This window comes from Mirounga leonina, unplaced genomic scaffold (genome assembly GCF_011800145.1).
Source record: "Mirounga leonina isolate KUSES-001 unplaced genomic scaffold, KU_Mleo_1.0 Mir_151, whole genome shotgun sequence".
In the NCBI taxonomy this organism is placed as follows: domain Eukaryota; kingdom Metazoa; phylum Chordata; class Mammalia; order Carnivora; family Phocidae; genus Mirounga; species Mirounga leonina.
In genome coordinates, this window is record NW_023270377.1 from 84,862,076 (window position 1) to 84,885,562 (window position 23,487).

Consider the following 23,487-nt stretch of genomic DNA (forward strand, 5'->3'; position numbering starts at 1 on the left):
GGTAATGACGGGTGGCCAACCAAAAGTCAGAGGAAAATACATATGAGACAACTTCATAAATTTCAGACTTTCCTGGGCCACCTGCCTTTGTTATCTGACTTGATCACACTGGATTTGACATGATTCCCCTCAGTGGTGGGAGTGAAAATGATTTACTCTAGAAGGCCTGACTGATTGTGCATAAAATCCCTTGGTCACTGTTAAGTGTTCTTACTCATTCTAAAACTGGTAGGTTAGGAAATTATTTCTTCTCTCTCATACTCTAATCTCTTGTAAATTGCCACTGCTAAAAGTGGGCCAAAGAGACACTGCAGTATAAATACACACATCTCTGTCAGTATTGCAAGAAATGTAAAATCTTGATATATCCGAAGAGTTATCAGATGTTGGAAATTATAACAGAGCATATGAAGGAAATCCTAAAACTAAAACAAACCTTTACAACTTAACTTCTGTATTCTGTGCTATCCAAATCTTCCCTCCAGTCCTCACTACTGAGCATAAAAGGAGAGAATGACAATTCAGCCTGGAAGAATTTATTGGGATCCTGAGCAGAAAGTGCTAAAGAAAAAATAAATTCACATTAGCAGGGTACTTTGGCATCATGTTCTAAAGGAAGTCTTTTCTGAGAAACAACTGTTCAAGAAAAAAAAAAAGAAAGAAAAGAAAAAAGAAAACAAATAAAAACAAAGGTCTCATAGTTCTGGGCTCTGGGATGAAAATGACCACTAGTAGAAATAAACACTGCACTACCTTCACTTCTTTTCTTCCCATACCCCTCTTCTGCTCATCTTTTCACCCCCAAGTACTTTCTATGCCCCCAGAGAGCAGAGCAGAGGGACAGCTAGATGTGATCAGCTGTGCAGAGCCACCAGGGAGATGACGAAGGTGCAGGCATGAAGTGAAAGTGACAGGCATAGATGGACACATAGTGTCCACACTGTCAGGTACCTTTTGTAAAGGAAAGTATTGAAAATAGCTTTTCACTGGGGCCTCACAGAGCTTCAGAGAGACCTGGGCTGCTACTTCGTTTTGGGGATGGAAGTCCCAAAAGGAAGGACTTCCTAAACTAAAACATAGAAAAGTGAAACATATTTTCAATGTTAACAATTAAAAAAATTAAAGTTGAGCGCTGAATGTATTCAGCTTTCAATCCTGTCTGTGTATCACGTGGTAATTTATAGAACGCTATTTCAATACAAGGCTAAACTTACAGCCGTTTATGAATGTAAGATATAGCCAATGAGTTCTCCTTCCTTTTACCCACTCTTGTTCATATTCAGAGAGAGGTCAAACTTTTCTTAGAGAGAAAGAAAAATATATAAAAGAGGGAAGCTAAACAAAAAGGAAAAGGAGGGGAAGGAAGAAAAATAAAAACAATGCATGATGGGAATAGCTTTCGATTATTTTTGGACAGAAAACTTTATAGACAGTAATAAAATAATGTCTGCTAAGTGATAACTGAAGCCCTTGGTACTGTTAATGGTATGAAATAACAGGGCAGTTTTTGCTTCCTGGCTCTAAGGAGATTCTAGCAAGAGAAAAAAAACTAACTTACTTCAAACAGAGGACAGGGCTAAAATCTGGTACTAACTATCTATACAATAAGGTTCGGGAGAAAGGAGAGGTTAATACTAGTGATCAATTTTCTTCATTTGTAAAATTGAAAGTAAAATAATAATATAGCCTATCTTAGAGTATCATTTCAGTATTATGAAGCATTTAGCTAAACTTGACAGAGTAAGCATTTAGTAATACTGCTTATTAACTCAGTAAAATGTATAACAGATATAAAGTACCTTGATAAGTGGGCAAAAGGCAACCAAAAGGCATTTATATTAAAAATATAGACTATAGCAACTATGCTATACTATTTAATATTTACTAAATTCTCAATGGGATAAAAACTACACAATTTTTCAAGGTTATGATTAAACTAACCATCTTGTTACTAGCTACAAAAACATACCGACTCATTGGACAAAGCAATCTGGCAATCCATAACATTAAAAAAAAAGGTTATGTGAGGGGCGCCTGGGTGGCTCAGTTGGTTAAGCGACTGCCTTCGGCTCAGGTCATGATCCTGGAGTCCCGGGATCGAGTCCTGCATTGGGCTCCCTGCTTGGCAGGGAGTCTGCTTCTCCCTCTGACCCTCCTCCCTCTCATGCTCTCTGTCTCTCATTCTCTCTCTCTCAAATAAATAAATAAAATCTTTTAAAAAATAATTAATTAATTAATTAATTAAAAAAAGGTTATGTGATTTAATCAAGTATTTCAGGCTTAGCATTTATCTTAAAAAAAAAAAGAAACATTGACAAACAGTAGGAGTTTTGCTGCAATTATAACTATTTTAGTATAAGGCTGGAATCAACTTAAAATTCAAATAAAAGAAGAGTATAGGAATGGTTTGGTATAGTACAGTGCCATCAACCTGACGGGATATTACATGTTATTAAACATGGTGACTACATCTACAGTGTTCAATTTGTAAAATGTTAATTAAAAAAAAAAACAATAAGGAGTAAAATTACGGACCAGTATGGATCAAAGTTAAAGATTTTGGGTCATTGAGGGCTTTCATCAGCAAGGTAAATAGACAGTGAGAGACTTGAAGGAGATATTTACAAAGTCCAAAGTTGACAAGGTTATGACTACCTCGATGATATTAGTTCTTTCAAAAAGTGAGAAAACTAACAGAAAATAGTTGAAGTTGATACCTAGGCAATTCTCAGAATACGAAACCTGACTAACTCTAAATGGATGAAGTGATGCTCAACCGAAATGCCAATGAGAGGAATAAAAATAAATGCAACACTGTAGTAACATTCTCTCGCCATCGACTTGCAAAACTGAGAGTTATATAATGCTGGGTGACGAGATGATGGCAGGACAAGCTGCCTTGACCTTTGCAGGAGTGTGAACTCATGCGCTCATCCAGGAGGAAGTCTGGCTGCAGCACTCAATGGATTTATAAATGTGTGTGTCTTGCAATCCTTCACTCCTGGGTATATGCCCCAGAGACAATACCTAACGGGTGCGTAAGGAGACATATATGTGTGGCTTATTGCATGTTGTTCGGGGGATGGAAGGAGTTAGGGACAATTTAGGGGTCCACTACTGAGAGATTAAGTAAAATGTAGTGTATGGACACAATGGCAAAATGGGCAGCAGTTGGAAGAAGTGAACTCATTTTAAATATATAGATACAGATCCATGTCCAAACACTAACATTGAATAAAAGTAACAAGAAACAGAAGGAAGTTTATAACACAAAAAGGCTTATGCAATTTAGGACACATTCACATACTCACAACTATACACTATTTACTAGAATGCCACACATATAACCACATGAGTATATGGAGAGTGGATTTGATGAACATACATTCTACAGGGGATTGAAGTGAGGATTGGAGACTGAGATAAAATAAACCCAGCTAGGGGTCTTGCCCAGAATGATGATAATATAAAGCCAACACTGAACAGTAAAATCAACTCAATTCTGTGCACCTGATGTTAAAAAAAAAAAAGAAACTATACCTTTAAATGAAAAAAGCTGAAAGAATGCATAATTGTATGCAAACTGATTGAAATAACAATAAAACGGAGTACAAGCTAATGTTTATATGAACTTAAACTAGAGCACAAAAATGATTTGCAAACTGATTAAAGTAACAACAAATGAAACAAATACAGAATGGTATACACACTGATTGAAACTGCCTTAAAAATGTATTCATGTGAGATAGTTGGGGAAAGGGCCTTGTTCTGCTCCTGTTTTTTCTTGACATCGCCACCTATTTTATAAGGACAGTTTACAGGCAAAACCGGGACATCATCTTTATTTTCTGGAATTCCTCTCAGTATCTCCTCCTCTTCCATATATGAGGCTTTCCTTTCAGCTCTCACCTCCTCTCCCCTACCAAGGCCCAGTGAAACCTGAACTTAGACAAGTCCTCAGATCTTTTTCTGTCCCTCTTTAGACTTTGTGAGCACGTAACTGGTAAGGTAAGAGAGGGTCTTCACTTATTTATCTTGGGAAGAGTCATTGCTGTACCCTCAGCACTACTCCCTGAGCTGGTGTAATTGGGATTGAGGTCTAAGGAAAAGGAGGACACTAGGCTGGGTTAGCCAAAGTTAAAAAATCATCCTGGTGCCCTTTCAGAGTCCAACTCTTTAAGCCAGATTCTCCACTGGGGTAGGGACCAGTCCAGTCCTTTAAAGCAGCCTTGCATTTGACCTTCTGTCCTATTCATGTCTCTCCTGGACCCTAAAAGGAAATGTGGCTGCAGCGTTACTATACAGAAACAGTGTAGAAGAGGGTTCAAGGTCCTGTTTACCATCCCAGAATAAAACACTATATAAGCCAAAAGTAGAGTGCGTTCTTTAAAATTGAAATAGCTCTTTTAAGCAGCAGAATTACGGTTGATTGTTTTCTCCAGTTTTACTTCTTTAAATAAATATATACATACTCAATTACAGGCAGTAAACAAAAGCATACTTTATGGTCTATTGTTGGCCAGAGTGTCATTCCAGTAATGAATTGCATTATACAATTAACAAGTGTCCCATTGTGTAGCTGATTAGTACATTCATCCTTTATGGTTTTAACTGTTAATAATACAGTCATAAGTGAATGCCTTGTCTCCCGATTTGAGCACCTTCTACATATCTTTGTAGCTTACATATCACCTAGCACAAAGCTAAGTATATAATAGTGTGTACTCGAGAAATAGGAAACATTCTAAAATGGAAATGATTATTTCTAAATATCCCATCCATAGAGAATGTCTAGCATCTTTCTCTACCTATCAACCTCATTTTTTCCTTCGACGTTTTTTCTTGGTGCTGTTGCATGGGGAATTCTTATTTTCTTTTTCTACTTTCTCTTACTGATTCTGTGTTCATTTCACCTCAAATGCGCAATGTTCAACTTTTTATCTGACAGATGATTTTATTTTCCTTTTTTCTCAAATGATTTTTATCTGAGCAGAAAATGTATATCAAACCCCCCAATCTTCAAACAATATGCTCCCAATGTATTGTAGGGAGATTTTTTTTTTAAAGATTTTATTTATTTATTTGACAGAGAGAGACACAGCGAGAGAGGGAACACAAACGGAGGGGGGCGGGGGGGGAGGGAGAAGCAGGCTTCCCACAGAGCGGGGAGCCCGATGCAGGGCTCAATCCTGGTACTCCGGGATCAAGACCTGAGCTGTAGGGAGATTTTTATACACTGCAAAATGAGAGCACTCATCCCTTAATCTGTTCATCTCAAAAATCAAGACCCATTATCTTATTTATTTGCATGTTTTTTAAGATTTCAAGTTCCAGGAGGACAAGAAGCACCTCATTTAATATTATGTGCAACAATATAGAATGTAGTGCTTTATTGGAAAACTGTAATTATAGTGAAAATAATGTTGATCATAGTGATAGCAGAGGGAAATATTCTAGTCTCTTACCATAGGGCCTTCCTTTCTAAACAGCAGTGACACAAATTGAGGAGATGGAGAACTATCATAGTTATGTAAAAGTGAATTAAGGAACTTTTATTACCTTAGTTTCTTTCCACCATCTGCAATTTTAGCTTTCTGAAGATAGCCTTCTTTTTCAACCATCTGCAAGAAGAATGTATATATTAAAACTGTGACAAACCCCTATGCATTATTATTTTGAATGAACCTATGCTTTCCAACAGTCATTGCAGTGATGGAAGTTTCCAGTCATAGAACTTCATTAATAATGCATATATAGCTTATGGGAAGTGCCTGCAATATCATAATCATTACAAGCCGTTAAATATCCAAAAGAAAGATTACAAAGAGTAATGTGAATGATTTGTTAGATGTTGATACACCTTTACTCACTTTTCCTTCTGGGCATTGAAGTCACTTGCTTACAAAACTGATTAAAAATGGCAAAACAAAAACAAATTTAATAATGCCTTCCTTAATTTTACTGATAATCCTTAGAAAAGTTCTTCCTTTTTTTTTTTTTTTTAAGATTTTATTTATTTATTTAACAGAAGAGACACAGTGAGAGAGGGAACACAAGCAGGGGGAGTGGGAGAGGGAGAAGCAGGCCTCCTGTGGAGCAGGGAGCCCCATGTGGGGTTTGATCCCAGGACTCTGGGATCATGACCTGAGCTGAAGGCAGACACTTAACGACAGGGCCACCCAGGCACCCCTAGAAAAGTTCTTCCTTTTTACTTCTAATCCTCACCACCTCATGTATCTGCTGAGGCCAGGAAGTGGAAAGAATTCAGTGGAACCAAGTGTCTGAACCAGTTGAACCATGAAAGGGCATTTAAAATGGTGACATTTCATGCATTTTGTTCAGTCACCAAGAAACACTGTAGTAGCACTACTTCATTATCTTCTTTCATAATGTGGGTTTGCTTCCTTTCCTGTTCGTATTTATTGGCTTCCATTGTTAATACAACGGCAAGTTTCTTAAAGGAGATTCAATATTTGTGATAACTTCACAGAGGTTTTTGTGGAGTACTAGGGGAAATAAATGTACAACGCAAATTGTGATGAGTTGACTCCCAGCAAAGTCTTTAATAGGCACTTTGATTTCTGAGCACCCTACTGCCACTTTCCCCCATCTTTCCCACATACCCTTATCTCAAGTCCTTACCCTGTGTTCCATCTTTTCACTATAGATGAATTGCCCTCAACCTTCTCCCCTGTACTAAATGCTAAATCTTTTAGAAGTTACCTAAGATCTTCGACAAAGCAGGAAAGAATGTCCAATGGAAAAAAGACAGTCTCTTCAACAAATGGTGTTGGGAAAATTGGGCAGCCACATGCAGAAGAATGAAACTGGACCATTTCCTTATACCACACACAAAAATAGACTCAAAATGGTTGAAGGACTTAAGTGTGAGACAGGAGTCCATCAAAATCCTAAAGGAGAACACAGGCAGCAACCTCTTCGACCTCAGACGCAGCAACTTCTTCCTAGAAACATCGCCAAAGGCAAGGGAAGCAAGGGCAAAAATGAACTATTAGGACTTCATCAAGATAAGAAGCTTTTGCACAACAAAAGAAACAGTCAACAAAACCAAAAGACAACTGACAGAATGGGAGAAGATATTTGCAAATGACATATCAGATAAAGGGCTGGTATCCAAAATCTATAAAGAACTTATTAAACTCAACACCCAAAGAATAAATGATCCAATCAAGAAATGGGCAGAAGACATGAACAGACATTTTTCCAAAGAAGACATCCAAATGGCCAACAGACACATGAAAAAGTGCTCAACATCGATCGGCATCAGGGAAATCCAAATCAAAACCTCAGTGAGATACCACCTCACACCAGTCAGAATGGCTAAAATTAACAAGTCAGGAAACGACAGATGTCGGTGGGGATGCGGAGAAAGGGGAACCCTCCTACACTGTTGGTGGGAATGCAAGCTGGTGCAGCCTACTCTGGAAAGCAGTATGGAGGTTCCTCAAAAAGTTGAAAATAGAGCTACCATATGATCCAGCAATTGCACTACTGGGTATTTACCCCAAAGATACAAGTGTAGGGATCCAAAGGGGTACCTGCACCCTGATGTTTATAGCAGCAATGTCCACAATAGCCAAACTATGGAAAGAGCCAAGATGTCCATTGACAGATGAATGGATAAAGAAGATTTGGTAATATATATGCAATGGAATATTATGCAGCCATCAAAAGGAATGAAATCTTGCCATTTGCAATGACGTGGATGGAACTGGAGGGTATTGTGCTGAGTGAAATAAGTCAATCAGGGAAAGACATGTATCATATGACCTCACTGATATGAGGAATTCTTAATCTCAGGAAACAAACTGAGGGTTGCTGGAGTGGCGGGTGGTGGGAAGAATGGGGTGGCTGGGTGATAGACACTGGGGAGGGTATGTGCTATGGTGAGCGCTGTGAATTGTGTAAGACTATTGAATCACAGACCCATACCTCTGAAACAAATAATACATTATACGTTAAAAAAAAAAGAAGAAGAAGAATATAGCAGGAAGGAAAAAATGAAGGGGGGGAATAAGAGGGGGAGATGAACCATGAGAGACTGGACTCCGAGAAACAAACTGAGAGCTCTAGAGGGGAGGGTAATGGGGGGATGGGTTAGCCTGGTGATGGGTATTAAAGAGGGCACGTACTGAATGGAGCACTGGGTGTTATATGCAAACAATGAATCATGGAACACTACATCAAAAACTAATGATGTAATGTATGGTGATTAACACAACATAATAAAAAAAACAAAAACAAGTGTTTTAAAATCAAACAGACCTCCATTTTAAATCTAAATCTTACAACTATTTTGTAACTATACAACCTTGGGTAAGTGACTTTTTTTTCTCATTTATAAAATGTAGAAAATGATGTTTTATTCACTAAAGGGTTATTGGAGGATTTAATTTGATACTGTATAGAAAATGGTCAGGTACCTCTTAAGCCTTCTCCCACCATAAGAATTCTATTCTAATAGTCAAATATTATAATAAAATATCATATATTTACACAGTTTCTAAAATTGCTATATTCCCATACCTCATACTGTACCAAATACATTAATGTATGGTATGTCACAATGTTTCTGTGAAGGAAAATTGTGGGAAAACATTTCTGAAATGCATACTAAGTCACAGGAATTGAACTAGATGCTTACTATAACTTTTGCCTTTTTATAGAAACAAAAAGTGAAGTTCAGGGAGGTTAAGTGACTCATTTGAACTTGCTTGCCAATAACTGAATAAATATGTGTCTCAAATAAAAAAAAAAAAAAAAGAAGTTCCTAAGATCAAAGGACCACATTCCCTCAATTCCACCCTATATGCTTTCCCCTTTACTGTAATACTCCACCCCATCGTGTATCCAACCCATAAACTCCTAAACACATTAAATCTACTTTAAAATGTAGTCTGTCTATTGTTAGAGGGTCCTTCCAAGATTCCTCTGCAATCTCCTTTAGGTGCCCTTGTCCCAAATCCCCATTTTTATTCTACCATTATCACCATCACAGCATTTATTGGGTCATGTTATAATTGTCCATTTACAGTAGTGCCCTTTTATCTGCAGAGGATACCAAGACCTCAAGACCCCCAGTGGATGCCCAAAACCATGGATAGTACCGAACCGTATTTATGCTATGTTCTTTCCTATACATACATACCTGAGATAAAGTTTAATTTATAAATTAGACACAGTAAGAGATTAACAACAATAGCTTAGAATAAAATGAAATAATTATTATAACAATATATTATGATAAAGGTTAGGTGAATGTGGTCTCTATCTCTCAAATATCCTATTGTACTATACTCACCCTTCTTCTTGTGATGATGTGAGATGATAAAATGCCTACTTGAGGAGATGAAGTGAGGGGAATGATGTAGACATTGTGACATAGCATTAGGCTACTATTGACCTTCTAACAATATGTTGGAAAGAGGATTATCTACTTCTGGACTGCGATGGACCATGGGTAACCAAAACCATGGAAAGCGAAATCGTGGATGAGGGGGACTACTGTATGTGGTTGTACCTGCTCCTGTGCAGTGATTACCTTTCACCCCAGATTCCCAGCACCTACAGTACTTACTGACACCAGTAATCACAATATAAATATTGTTTAAACAAATTAGTGGATGCATGAGTGACTGTTTTAATGTTGTTAAAAATCTTTACAGAAAACTGAAAAAGCCAAAAAATCCATCTACCTATAACAGGTGAAAGGAAGAGATATTTGGGGATAAATGAGTTGTCCCAAACCACTAAGATTTCACCAGTTAATGAATTGGCTATTTACAAGACTTACTCTGACATAGGTAAGATCTTTTCTGGCTTGTTCATTATTATATTCCTAATATAAAACACAGTATTTTCTTTTTAAAATCTATTTGATGAATACATTTTTAATAAATAATATGAAGCTACTATTTTTTGTGCTTGGCTGCATCTATTTGTTTTTCCCACCTTTTATTCTATGTATATTGTCCTTTTTTTTCCTCAGTGCCAGAAAATTCTGTTTGTCTACCCCCTGAAACCCACATAATAAGTTCAGTGTTTAACACTGGGCATCACTGGTTTCTACAAATGTTTGGAAGAAAAATGTTTTCAGTAGCAATTAGCATCACAGAGATGGTCCCTTTCTTTAGTAATGTATATTGAGAAATTTTGTTGTGTAACCATAGACAAATTTTATTGTTTTATTAAAGCTTTCTCCCCATTACAATAAAATAGTTACCAAAAGTCTGAATTTATCTACCAAAAACCTACAAAACTTCTCAACCCATCATAAAAATCGATGCATGCATTCTCAACTAAGAATATTGCCCTCTTCCCCCCAAAAAATTCACTAAAAGACCACTGGATGGATGTGTAGTGCCCAGAATGTATTATTGATGGACATTTCTTTTAAAAGGGAAGAGAAATTCAAAAGGAAAAAACTAATACTCTTTCAGGGAGAAACCAACACAAGCAGGCTTGAGATACATCAAAATTTTCTCTCCTTCAATCTATAAGAAATGTTTCTCCAGATACTCTGGACTTTTTCAGGATATTGAGATTGAGGCCAGGGGCTGGATTTCTCAGGTTAAGGTTCTATCAGTATGACATCCTTGTCTTCAAACAAGCTGAGCTAGTTCCCATGGTCTTGGTCAATCCAATAGAGTTTCCAGCCATGGACAGAGAGAGGCCCCAGAAGAGGGAAAGAGGAAGAGGTGAATAGCAAGTTCGTTTTCTTCTCCTATGTCATCTTCCAAAGTCCAAGCTGCCTTTCAGGTCATTAGAGGCAGCTAATAATCCTCCTATTACATACTCTTACTACACTTACTACTACCATACATGTGTTTACATGTCTCCATGTACTGACATGTAGTTATACACATGTACAATCACCATGCACATGTTCCCATTTCTGGGATCATGTATTCATTTCTCTCAATTGCCTCTTCTATACTTCATGTACACTCATTCACTCATTCAACAAATTTTCAATTAGTAACCTCCCCTTCCCCTTAAATACCAGCTGCTCTGCTCACAAGGGGACTTCAAAGATTAATAGGACCCTTTTAATCTTATTGGAGCTTATACGCTTGTGAGCTCATATTCCTCTCTTTTGAGGACTGGATAGCATACTCCCCTCTAGTCATCTTAGCGAATCAGACCAGCTTCTGCTCTGGAAGAGAAAATTCTAACCAGTCTTCCCATACTGAAAAGCACTGCATTATGTTAAGTCCCCTGCTGGCAAGCAACGTTTCCATGAGGTAGATTTAATTACTTTATTATTTCTTGTCATGATGCTTTGAAATAACTCACCATGTTTCAGGCACTAGAACTCAATTATTCTAGAAGGCTCATAGGAGCTGAAAGAAGTATTAAAACAAGCAGAAGATTGTTATGTATTTTGTTTGTGGATTCATATCTGGTTCCATATTAATTATTCTAATTATTTATTCCTACTCTAATGTTAATCCCATGGTTTGAAGGAATGATAATCTTTAAATAACAGTTGAGTATGCTGGTCATCTAAGGCTCAGATGGTCTTATCTCTAGTAATTTAAAAAAATATGTATAGCTTTATGTCTAAATTTAGGATACTAAATGCCAAGTTCCAGGCCAACTTGAAGTTCTTTAAAGTACAGGCACTCCCTGAACTTTGTATACTTAAGAAATGTCAACCAATCTTTAGATGCTGAATCTGGCTTCTTGAGCTATTTGTCCAATGTTCCTTAGAAGCCCTATTTAATGTTAAGTGGCAGGGAAGATCAGCAATTTGTCCAGATTGGATGCCAGCCAGTCGGCTAGCACTGAAGAAGTATACAGCAGACACAACTGCGCTGAGATATAGATGAGAAGAATGAATGGCAGTGGGATGCCCAGATAGCACCTGTTTATCAGCCTAAGTTGGAGGCCATAGACAAGGCGGGAGTGCAGAAGACAACCAGTGATTAATGGTAACAATCGTGGGAGAAAGACCAGCCTGTAACTGTAAGTACAGACACCACCATTTATTATGTGAAGACTTCATGTTGTTCTCAGATAAAAGAAGTCGAATCGAAAAGAAGAGGCTTTCATCTACACCAGTCCACCACAAGAATTCCGTTAAAATGCATCTTTATGAATAGAAATGAATTGAATTGAGGACTTCCTCCAGATTTTGATGAGAAGGGACTGATCTTTTTTTTTTTTTTTTTTTGAGAAGGGATTGACTTTTAACACCAGAATCACACAGCCCTTATGTTTTACAATATTTGCTCTGTTGATGCATTTAAGTTATTGTTCTTTTACTCTTTGTTCTGCTTCTGCTCATCGGCAACCCTCTGACTCCTAATTCAGCTTCTCAGGTCCTTTGATGTATAACAGGGGTGACTTAGGTAATCAGTATATCTCCCATTATAAATTTATAAATCAGAGTTATTGTTTATATATCAGCCTCTTACAAATTCGGTTACTATGAGATAGTTCCAAGGGATCCTGATCATTGAGAAATGAAATCTTTCTAGATCCACAAAGCTGACGCAGGCCCCATCCCTGAACTGGAGTGAGCTTTCTAAAGTAGTGCTGCCCTGTGAAACTTTCCGTATGACTGACTGACCTTCCTCTATGAGAACTCTGCATCATCTCTATATAACCACAACCCTGGGCCACTACCATTTTCAAACAGATGTAGCATTTAATTATTTTCCTATTTAATAGTAAGGTACCTGCTATATTTTTTTTTCTGAACTTTTTATAGATCACAGTACTTTGTTGACAATATTGTTTATTTGGATGATTTCTACCAAAAAGCACACATCTGGTTATGTCATTTTACCCCCAGATGCTGCTTCTCTTTTTTTCCTTAATCTCTTCTTCATCTCTCCACTATCCACAGAAATAGATATTTCTTCTTCTTTCCATTGGTTTTATTTTTTATTTTTTTATTTTTTTAATTGTATTTATTTAAAGTGTACAACATGATGTTTTGACATACATAGTGAAATGATTATTAGTCCAGTCAAGTTAATTAACATATCCATCTCCTCACATAGTTACCTTTTCAAATATTTCTTGTGGTGAGAGCACCTGAGATCTACTCTCTTAGCAAATATCCAGGATAGACTGCAATATTATTAACTATAATCACCATGCTATATATATTCATCCTACATATCTCCATGGGCTTTTCTTCTTGTGACATTGTCTTTAGGTTGCACCACTCTCTTCTGTGGGACTCGTTGCCTACATTTTTCTTCTCAGTCTCCAGTGATTTCTATACTGGTTGTAGCTTTATTGCAATATCAGATCGGTTGACAGTGTTTATGGACTTTCAGGGGACACAATCCATTAAGAATGGAAATGAAAGCAGAGGGGAAAAAATCACCTTAAAAATCCAGCTTATCTGTACATCATGTAAAGCACTAATTTAAAATAAAAATTAGATGCTTAATTTTAGAACTACTTTACAAATACCTCAAGAATGAAATATGGTGCTTTGGCCTAACATAAATGTATAATTTACTCTGTATATATGTTTCAAGAATGGTAAACCAAAATTCAAGTTGGATACAGTGATTACATGAAAAGGAGAGCAGAAGAAAAGTGAAGAAAAATGATTCTCTGTCATACACGAGTGGTGTCTGGAAAGAGCAACTAAGCATTCTCAGAGAGGCTGGTCTTGATTTCAGGTCTCAGAGTTAGGCATGGTTTGCCCATTGCAACTTATTTACACCCATTAGTATATATGTTGTGCAATGCTTTCATGGACATCCTACCCCTCTCACTTTCTCGGAGGATGAGAGAACATGTTGGGCTTTGGGGTTCTGCTGAATGTCTTGAACCGTTTTTCAAATGCTGGGTTTGGCAAAGCACATGTTATATGTTGCCAAGTGCTTTTCCCCATCATTTTAAACCCCTGTGTATTTCAAGGGAAATTTTACCCACATGTCTCTAATTTATTTATCCCTAACTCATCAAAATGTCATCTTGAAAAAGCTGCTATTGGATGTTTAAGAACTCCCGTGTCTTTTTTCCTGAGCCTTTCATCTTGAAACCAGTGTGTTTCATTTGGCCTCCACCAAACAAGTCCAGGTTCTTTTGGGAAACTGGCTGATGAGGGGACATCTCTGTGTCTCAAGAGTTTTCTTCAGTCTTCTGGAGGCTTTTCTTGTATCCCACCTCTCCTTCCTCATCCTCAACTTCTTTCTTCTTCCCTAAATTATATTTCTTTGTGTCCTTGATTTAAATACATTGCTCTTTCTTTGCCTGTCATTGGAATTCAGAAAGGAATGGCCTTCCCAGTTCCTGTCTGGGCAATTTATTAGCGTAATTCAATTGTTTTGTTATAACCTAATTTTGTTCTAGGCAGTAAGGAAGAAAGCATTGCTCAATGTTAATAGCCTTTGTTGTTGGTGGTGTGTGTGTGTGTTCTTTTTCTCTACTCTAGAGTTAAATGAAATTCAAATGTGGATAGGAGATGTTATTGTAACCTGTTTCTGTCTTTTAATGGCTTGTAATCTCCTTACCATAACCTCAAGACCCTTCATCATCTGAGCACTGCCTCGCACTCCCTGCACCCCCAACCCATTTCCCTTGTTCACTACATTCAAGCCGGTATGGCAGTCTTATAGTTTTTTAGTTTTTTAAAGATTTTATTTATTTATTTGAGAGAGAGAGTGGGAGAGTGAGAGGGAGAAGGAGGCTTCCCACTGAGCAGGGAGCCCGATGCGGGACCCGATCCCAGGCCCTTGGGATCAGGACCTGAGCTGAAGGCAGACACTCAACCGACTGAGCCGCCCAGGTGCCCCTGGCAGTCTTGTAGTTTTTTAAAATGGACTTTGTTCTGACCTCCAGACCTTTGCACTTGCTGTTCCTCCTATTCACAACCTCTTCTTCTTTGAGTTCTTTGCTGGACAAACTCTGTGTATCCTGCAATCTCAGTTTAAATGCCCCTTTCAAAGAGTGCTTTTAGGACTCCTTAAACCAGGATAGGTTAGCCCCTCTTTTATGGGAACTTATTTTTCTGCTGCCATAGCATGTTTTGTCATTTGCATTTAAAGAATGTTGCCTTCCTTTACTTGTTTAATACTTCATTCCTAGATTGAAGGAATGAAAGCTCCTCAAGAAAAGGACATGACTATTTAGCATATCCTTGCATACCCCAAACTTAGCATAGCCTAGCACAGGGATGGCCTCAACAAATACAGGAATTAATAAAGACACTTTTGTTGGAGGAAAGGAAGAGCACGGGAACCAGCAACAACCAGGAGATGGTTTCTATTAGAGTTATTAAATTATATAACTTAGTATTAACACGCTACCAACTTGAAGGTCTGGGAGGCTGTTATTTCAGAAAGCCTAATTTTATCTTACTAAAGTCAAATTTTGAAAGCCTGAAGAGCTTTTGGAAATTTTTTTTTTTTTTTGCAATTTAAGGAAAGCACAGCCTGATCAATAAAATTATTTCCCCAGAGTGGCTGTCCTTTGTTTTAAAATAAAAAAACACTGTATGCTTACAATGTCTTTCATCCTCAAAGCCCTCACATGTATTAATTAATCCACAAAATGATATCTGGCTCCAAAAGGTAGAATCTGAGACTTAAGGTTTATCTGCAAAAGCCTGCTTTGCCCCCAAGCCATGGCAACTTCCTGAGCTCCATCCTACAAATCCTCCTAGCACAGGAGGTAGCAGATGATTCTCTAAAACCTGCCACAGGCTTTTGACTCCTGCAGGGTTATCCATAGACTGTCTTATACTCTTTTGATAAAAATAAAGATGATAAAAATTTAGCATGTTATAAACATGGTTATTTTTGTCAAGCATTTCTTTAAGGCAAAAAGGGAAAGTGCCCTGAAAATAATTAAGTATCATGAACAGTTAAACATGAAATATACAAGATCGGGAAACAAACACATATTAGTATATTTGACGTTTCTTGTTTAAAATCTTTGCTGCATTACAGCACTTGTTAAGCAACCATACGGATTCTCAGAAAATAATTTAGATCTCTTGCATTGATAGCATATGGAGTTGTATACCATGTGGCATGAATGACGTCACCTGTCAGTGAACTGGGTGGTTTCTGCCATGAGATTTTAGACTCCAGCTAGAAATGTATTTTTGCCAGTATTCAAAACAAATGCATTATGCTTCTGTTTAACCATGTTGATCATAATCTACTTCATTAAAGGGAGCATTGAGAGGTGAAGCCTGGCTACCGGAGGGTGATAGCATCTATTGGCGCACCCACCGTGGCAGATTCCACTTTTGTAAAATGAATCATTTTTCTCCAAGGGGGTAGATCTAATGAGATACTTTTGCCAGTTATGCTTAAAGCCAAGGCTTCTCATGATTTCTAGAAAATGTTCAGGGGAGTTCTGAAATAAAGGAAATGAGATTTATATAGCAAAAAGTGTTGGACATAAATAAGCTCAAAAATCCATATGGTAAAAACAATGAGTAATAACACCAACTTAAAGAATTTTATTATTTTCTAAAATGTCTTAATGTATACTATTATATCTATAATAGTTCATCCTGACTGGTACTGCTAAGGGAAACTATTGTGAGAACCTCTGGCTGCCTCCAGAAGCAATAATGGGAAGGAAGGGAGTAGTAGAGATGAAAGTAAGGAACATAGAAGATTTGTGGGAAAAAATATGTGTGTCTAGGTAAAAAATAATATAAGGTTAGATTAGTCAGACACAAAGAAAACTTTATAGATTTTAGAAATAATTCAAGCCTTAGTGTGAATGGTAATGGATAATGAAAATTTAATTGGGGGGGTGCCTAGGTGGCTCAGTTGGTTAAGCAACCGACTCTTGATTTCAGCTCAAGTCATGATCTCAGGGTGGTGAGATCAAGCCCCACGTTGGGCTCTGAGCTGGGTGTGGAACGTGCTTGGAATTCTCTCTCTCCCCCTGCCCTTCCCCCTTCTCCCCCCAGCAGGTTTTAAAGAATCTTTCTCGTAGACAACCTCTACAAATAGCAGGCATATATTTGTTAACATCTGAATCAACAGTATAATTTTAATACACCTTTCATATCTTATTATTAAATCAGTTGACAAACATGTCCTTTCTGAGCAAGCCCTAGTATCAAAAGCAATGTAAGGGGAAGTATGGTATAATAAAGAAAATACAAGTCATGACCCTCTAACTTCAAAGTATTTACAGTGTAACCATGGAACAAGTATATTACCCATGAACTGAGAGTGAACAATACAAAAGAGTGCCAAGATGAAGAAATTGTCACAGAAAATCCAAGCACTCTCAGGGTAAAAGCCATGTCTTAATCATGTTACCATCCCTAGCTTGAGGGTGTGTATTTGGGAGTAGATAATAAATAGATAAATAAGGACCCATGAGAGAAGTCTATAGACTTGATGTCATAGAGAATAAGAAGCTATTGAGTGCTTTGACAAGGAAAATGAAGTAATGAAGGTACCGTTTCCAGAAGACTGGTGTGGAATTGCTACGCAGGTCCAGGGGAGAGGTGGGGGCCGCCATCAGAAGCATCTGAAGGCCTGGGCAAGGATGTGTGTATAACCATAAAGAAAAATGTGGGCACCACACCCATTGCAGAGAAACTGCTTTGGAAAATAGTGACTTGCTTAATGGGCTATGGATAAAATAGGGGATCCAAGAAAATGCATTCTAAGCCTGGAGGCATGGTTGCTACTTGTAAAGAGAGGCTTGATGGAAAAGGAAACCAGTTGGGGAACAAAGTGATGATGGGTTCAGTCTGGGAGAATTCACTTCTAAGATGACAAGGAGACACAGTAGAACAAATGACTGGCTAGCACTTCAAGATATAGGATGAGATAATGAAGAGAAAGTATACAAGTATAGATCTGTGTATTACAAACTTGCAAGTAAAAATAAAAACCATTAACTGTTCCATTTGTACATTAATTTAACACACATTTACTGAGTTCTTACCATGTTCTAGCAAGTGTTATAATCATGGGAATGGAGTTACGAATATAGGAGACAGTACCCCTGCTCTCAGAACATTCTAACAAAAAAACAAATAAAAAGAAATTGTATAGTATGCCACATGGTGGTAAATTCCACGGGGAAAGTTCAATTAGGATAAGAGAAAAGGAGTGTGAATGGCAGTAGTGTGTTTTCTTATTTGTTTATTTGTTTTTAGGGAGATTAGGAAAGACCTATCTTAAAAGGTGTTATTTGAACAGAGGTTCAAAACAAATGAATGAATGAGCCTTACAATTTTCTGGGCACAAAATGAATCATTTTGACATAGGAAAGAGCAGGTATAATGGCCCTGTGAGAGAAGTAAGGAGGTCAGCTTGGCTGGAGCAGAATGAGCCAGGAGAAGAAGGGAAAAGGTGAGGCCAGAGAGATAGCTGATACCAGTAGGATCTGGTAAGATGAACCCTGCAAGTTTGTCAGCCTTTACCCTGGGAGATCCTGGAGGCCAGAGAAGAATGTGAATCAAGGAGTGACATGACCTAGCTTACATTTTAACAAGGTCACTCTGGCCCTTGTTTTGAAAATAAAAAGTAGAAAGCGAGGGTGAAAGCAGCACATCAGTTGAAGGCTATTGCAGTAAATCAGGTGAGAGATGAGATAGCATAAAGGTAGTGAGAAGAGAACTGATTCTGGTGTATTCTGAAGATGGAGCAAACAGCTTAACAGATGCTTAAGTTTATGTTATGAGAAAAGATGACCTTAAGAGTTTTGACTGAAGAACCTGGAAGAATGGAGTTAGCATCTAGTGAAATGGAGAAGGTTGAAAGAAGCAAGTTTGGGAGAAAATCAGAATGAGCTTGGGATATGTTAAGTTTGAGATGTATGTTAGACATATAAGTGAATACACCACAACATACAGTACTGGAGCTTAGAGCAGTGGGCCACGCTGGAGAAGTGGTTAGTGTAACATAATACCTAAAACCAGGGCACTGAACAATGCACTGTAGGGAATAAATATAAAGAGAAAGAAGAAAAGTTAGGTTGAGCTACAAGATGAAGATGAACCAGCAAAGGTAATGGAAAATGGGTGGCTATTTAATTCATTGGAGATCCATAAGAAAGTGGTTTACTCATGGCAGTCATATGAGGAAAGTGTTTCAAAGAGAGTTATCAGTTGGGTTAAATTACGAGGTCTAATGAGAAAACAGACTTTACCAATAGATTTAGCAATATAGAAGCAATTGATGACCTCGATAGGAGATTAGTGGTTGAGATAAAAGTCTAAATGGAGTTGGTTCAAGAGATAAAGGAGGGGAGAAACCAACCACAATAAAAGTAGATAATCCTAATAAGGAATTTTTAGTCTAAAACAAAGAAAGTAATGGAACAATGGCCAGAATGGAGATGGGGGATCTAGAACATGCAAAATGAATGAAAATAAAAGAACTGAACTAGAAAAATAAATATTTTTGGTGTTGAGGATGAGAAAGCCCAAAGATAATGGGGGAATTCTTTATCTCAGGAAACAAACTGAGGGTTGCTGGAGTGGTGGGGGGTGGGAAGGATGGGGTGGCTGGGTGATAGACATTGGGGAGGGTATGTGCTATGGTGAGCACTGTGAATTGTGTAAGACTGTTGAATCACAGACCTCTACCTCTGAAACAAATAATACATTATATGTTAAAAAAAAAAAGAAGATAGTAGGAAGGGAAAACTGAAGGGGGCGGGGATCGGAGAGGAAGAAGAACCATGAGAGACTATGGACTCTGAGAAACAAACTGAGGATTCTAGAGGGGAGGGGGGTGGGGGGATGGGTTAGCTTGGTGATGGGTATTAAAGAGGGCACGTACTGCATGGAGCACTGGAGGTTATACGCAAACAATGAATCAGGGAACATCAAAAGCTAATGATGTAATGTGTGGTGATTAACATAACAATAAAATAAAATTTAAAAAAAAGATAATGGGGATGGAATAGCAGGGAAAAGATAGGAATAAAGTCATCTAGGTGCTGTATCCTATAAGCCAATGGAACTGGAAGCATGTTGGTCAATGTGAAATCCAACAGGAAGGATAAGCATGGAGAAAAGGGGTATTATGTTTATCAAAAAGGAGTTATTAATAGAAAGAAGTGTCAGAACATATCAGGAAATTTGGGCTTATATGTTTTTTGTATTTTTGGCTTTTTTTAAAAGATTTTATTTTTTTATTTGACAGAGAGAGAGCACGAGAAAGCACAGCAGGGGGAGTGCAGCAGGGAGAGAGGGAGAAGCAGACTCTCCCCTGAGCAGGGAGCCCAATGCAGGGCTCAATCCCAGGGTCCTGGGATCATGACCTGACCCGTACATAGGCAGCTGCTTAACCGACTGAGCCACCCAGGGGCCCCAAGGGCTTATATGTTTTTAAGATATTTCTAATACTTCACTCATGTTATTTACAATGTTTCAGACACTTTTCTAGTCATTAGGATACAACAACAAACAAAATGGAAACAAAAAATCCCGGCTTTAGTGGGCTTAGAATTTACTGGTAGGAGATTAATTTTTTTCTTTTTCTTTTTTTTTTTTTAAGATTTATTCATTTATTTGAGAGAGACATCATGAGCAGGAGGGCAGAGGGAGAAGGAGAGAGAAACTCAAGCAGACTCCATACTGAATATAGGGCCCAAAACAGGGCTTGATCCCATTACCCTGAGATCACGATCTGAGCTGAAACCAAGAGTTGGATGCTCAACCAACTGAGCCACACAGGCACCCTGGGATTAATTTTTTTCTTAAAAAATATTGTCAAAATTTTCAGTAGGCCCCAAATAATCTCTGCTTCTTGTTATTCACAGCCTTGTGTAATCCCTTCTCCTTGAGTATGGAGTGGACTTAGTGACTTGATTCTGATCATGAGAATGTGGAAAAGTTGACAGGATATCACTACCATGATTAGGTTATAAAGGATTTGCCTTCTGTCTTGCTAGCAGAATCCTTTGCCTTCTCAGTTTCACTGCTTTGAAGAAGCAAGCTGCCTTTTTGGTGAAACCTACGTGGCAGGAAACTGAGAGCAGCCTCTGGATCACATTCCTGGAGGAACTGAACCCTGCCAACAACCATGTGCATGAACAGGAAAGCAGATCCTTCCCCAGTCAAACCTTCAGATGTGACCCCAATTCTGGCTTAAAGTTTGATTGAAATCTTCTGAGAGACTCTGAACTAGAGGACTCTGCTAAGCCATGCCTGGATTCCTGACCCACATAAACATAAGATTACAATGTGTGCTGTTTTAAGTTGTTGAGTTTTGGGTTAATTTATTCTGTAGCAGTAGATAAATAATACAATATTGTAGGGAAATCAGCTTACCAATTGTTCCAATGGAGGAATGACATCTTTCAAGACATGCTGTGAATGATTCCTTCTGTGTCGGGATATCTGAAAAAATATTGGCATTAGATATTATTATATTATTTTTCTCCAAAAAAAAGCTATAAATGATTTAAAAGAGCATATTTTAGTAAAGTACACAGGTAAATAACCATATTCAGATTCATTCAAGAAGTCAAACAGAGTAGATATAAAATGGAAAGTAAATGTTTTAGACATTGACTAATTTGAATAAAATGTGTACTCAAAGATTGCTGGCTGCAACAATATCTCCTATTCAAAGTACACTTCTTACCATGTAACCCTGACACTCCTCCTATCAAGTGGGGGGGTCTATGTTCTTTCATTTTGAACCTGGGCAGAGCTTTATGCCTGTTTCATTCAAAAAGCACGGCAGAAGTGACTCTACATGACTTAAAATAGTAGAGCATAAAAATGTCATGTACTTCCTCCTTGTTCTCTTAGAACCCTCACATTTGGAAAATATTCACCATGTTGGGATGAAGCCCAAATCATCTCACACAGAGAGATCACAGGGAGAGACCTCATAGGTTTTCTGGCTAAGAGACTAACTGAGGTTCTAGCAGACAGCTTGTATCAACTGCCAGTCATATGAGTATAGATATTTTCTGATGGTTCTCTCTGCTGGCCATTGAGTCATCCCCATGCTTCAAGTCCTAGTAGAAGCTTCAAACACTGTGTAGTAGACAAAAGCTGTTCCTGCTACGTCTTATCTGAATTTTTGACCAGACTCCGTAAGCATAAAAAAAAAATTACTGTTTTATATCTTTATATTTCAGGGTGACTTGCAAGGAAACAAAATATTTAATGTTGAAATACCTTGTGTTTATGATATGATATGAGCTCAGCTTTTTCAGAGTCAATGTTCTATTAATTTTCAGGCCCTCTTCTACGAATGTATTTAAAGACACAATAATCAATGGATTAGTGGTTTTGGAACAAAATTTTTGAAATGCCTATGGTGGTTTCTGCCAAAGAAGCACCATAGACTGATTCTATGATAAAACAAAAAGAGAAGAAGAAGGAATTTATGATGAAATTTGTACTGTTTGATAATTTAAATAGAAGCGCTAATTAATAATCCTATTTTACTAGGCAGGAATTCTCCAGTATTTTACATGAAGGTGGCAGGGTATAAGGCCGAAGAGACAGGGAAGTAGGAAAAGAAAGAATGAGAGAGAGAGAAGGAGAGACTGCAAGATGAGTGTGAGGTATTAAAGAATAAAGCAGGTCTGAGAACTGTCTAGAAAAGAACTTTGGATGGCTTTGTGGTTACTGGCACATGTAACTGACTGAAGGGGTTAAAGCAAAGCCTTTTAAGATTTTGAGAGACTTGTATTAGCAAAGAAACCAAAAACCTGGCCTCAAAACCTATGACTCTATACAACCCTTGAACCCCATATTTTCTCCATAAAACTGCATTGTGAAAGCAGTACAACCTCCAAGGGAGCCATTCTCTTCCAAGCTCACTTTCAGTGTGGCCAGTGGGGGATGATGGGGGAGGAGGAGCCTCCAGAAAACAGAGCCAGAAACCTTGGAGAACAATGGGTATGGGGAATTATCCCAAAAAGGAGAACCAGGAGAGCCAGGAACAGACTCTGTGGGGAGGGCAGGGGTCTCACAGGGCCTGCCCAGCAGGCTTTAATAATCATTTGGGTCAAGTGACTGTTGGCTGGTTACCATTTATTTCCTTTACACATGAGAGGGTGTTTCCAGTTATCAAGTTCTCGTTCCACCATTGTCTATTGGATGTGATGTGAAAAACAAAACAGAGAACTCATTTTTTTCAAGTTCTAAACCTCTAACGCCCTGGAGAGAAATTGGCATGATGGAGAAAGTTATTTATCACTGCTATTCTTCTATTGGAGTTTGATGTAGTAATTGCATGGGACTTTTGGTCATCTTCTTTGGGGAGGTGGATAGATGTATTTCTAAGTGTTGAAGATAGGTGCAAATTGACATACAGTGAAGGGGTGGGGGGACCGTGGCAGCCCCTGATGCCTGCTCACCAAAATTCTGTCCTTTCTCCAGGGCATATATCTAGACTGCATTTTTCAGCCTGCCTTGCAGTTAGGAGGGGCCACATGACGGTTCAGACCAACGGGATGAGAAGCCTTCCCCACTCAAAGCTTTAACCAGTGAGTGTTTCCCCTCCGTGTTCCCTGCCATGCCGGCTGGGAGCGCAC

General features: G+C 38.2%; 1 protein-coding gene across 3 annotated transcripts in view; it reads right to left on the minus strand.

The window, feature by feature from the left end:
* Positions 1-23,487, minus strand: part of ARHGAP15 (Rho GTPase activating protein 15) — a 600,902-nt gene that overhangs the window by 505,282 nt on the left and 72,133 nt on the right. For all 3 annotated transcript variants that reach the window (XM_035008115.1, XM_035008116.1, XM_035008117.1), the window contains 2 exons: positions 21,260-21,328; positions 5,560-5,621 (listed from right to left, as the gene is read on the minus strand). In XM_035008115.1, the coding sequence (XP_034864006.1) occupies positions 5,560-5,621; positions 21,260-21,328 (131 nt within the window). The remainder of the gene's footprint in view (positions 1-5,559; positions 5,622-21,259; positions 21,329-23,487) is intronic.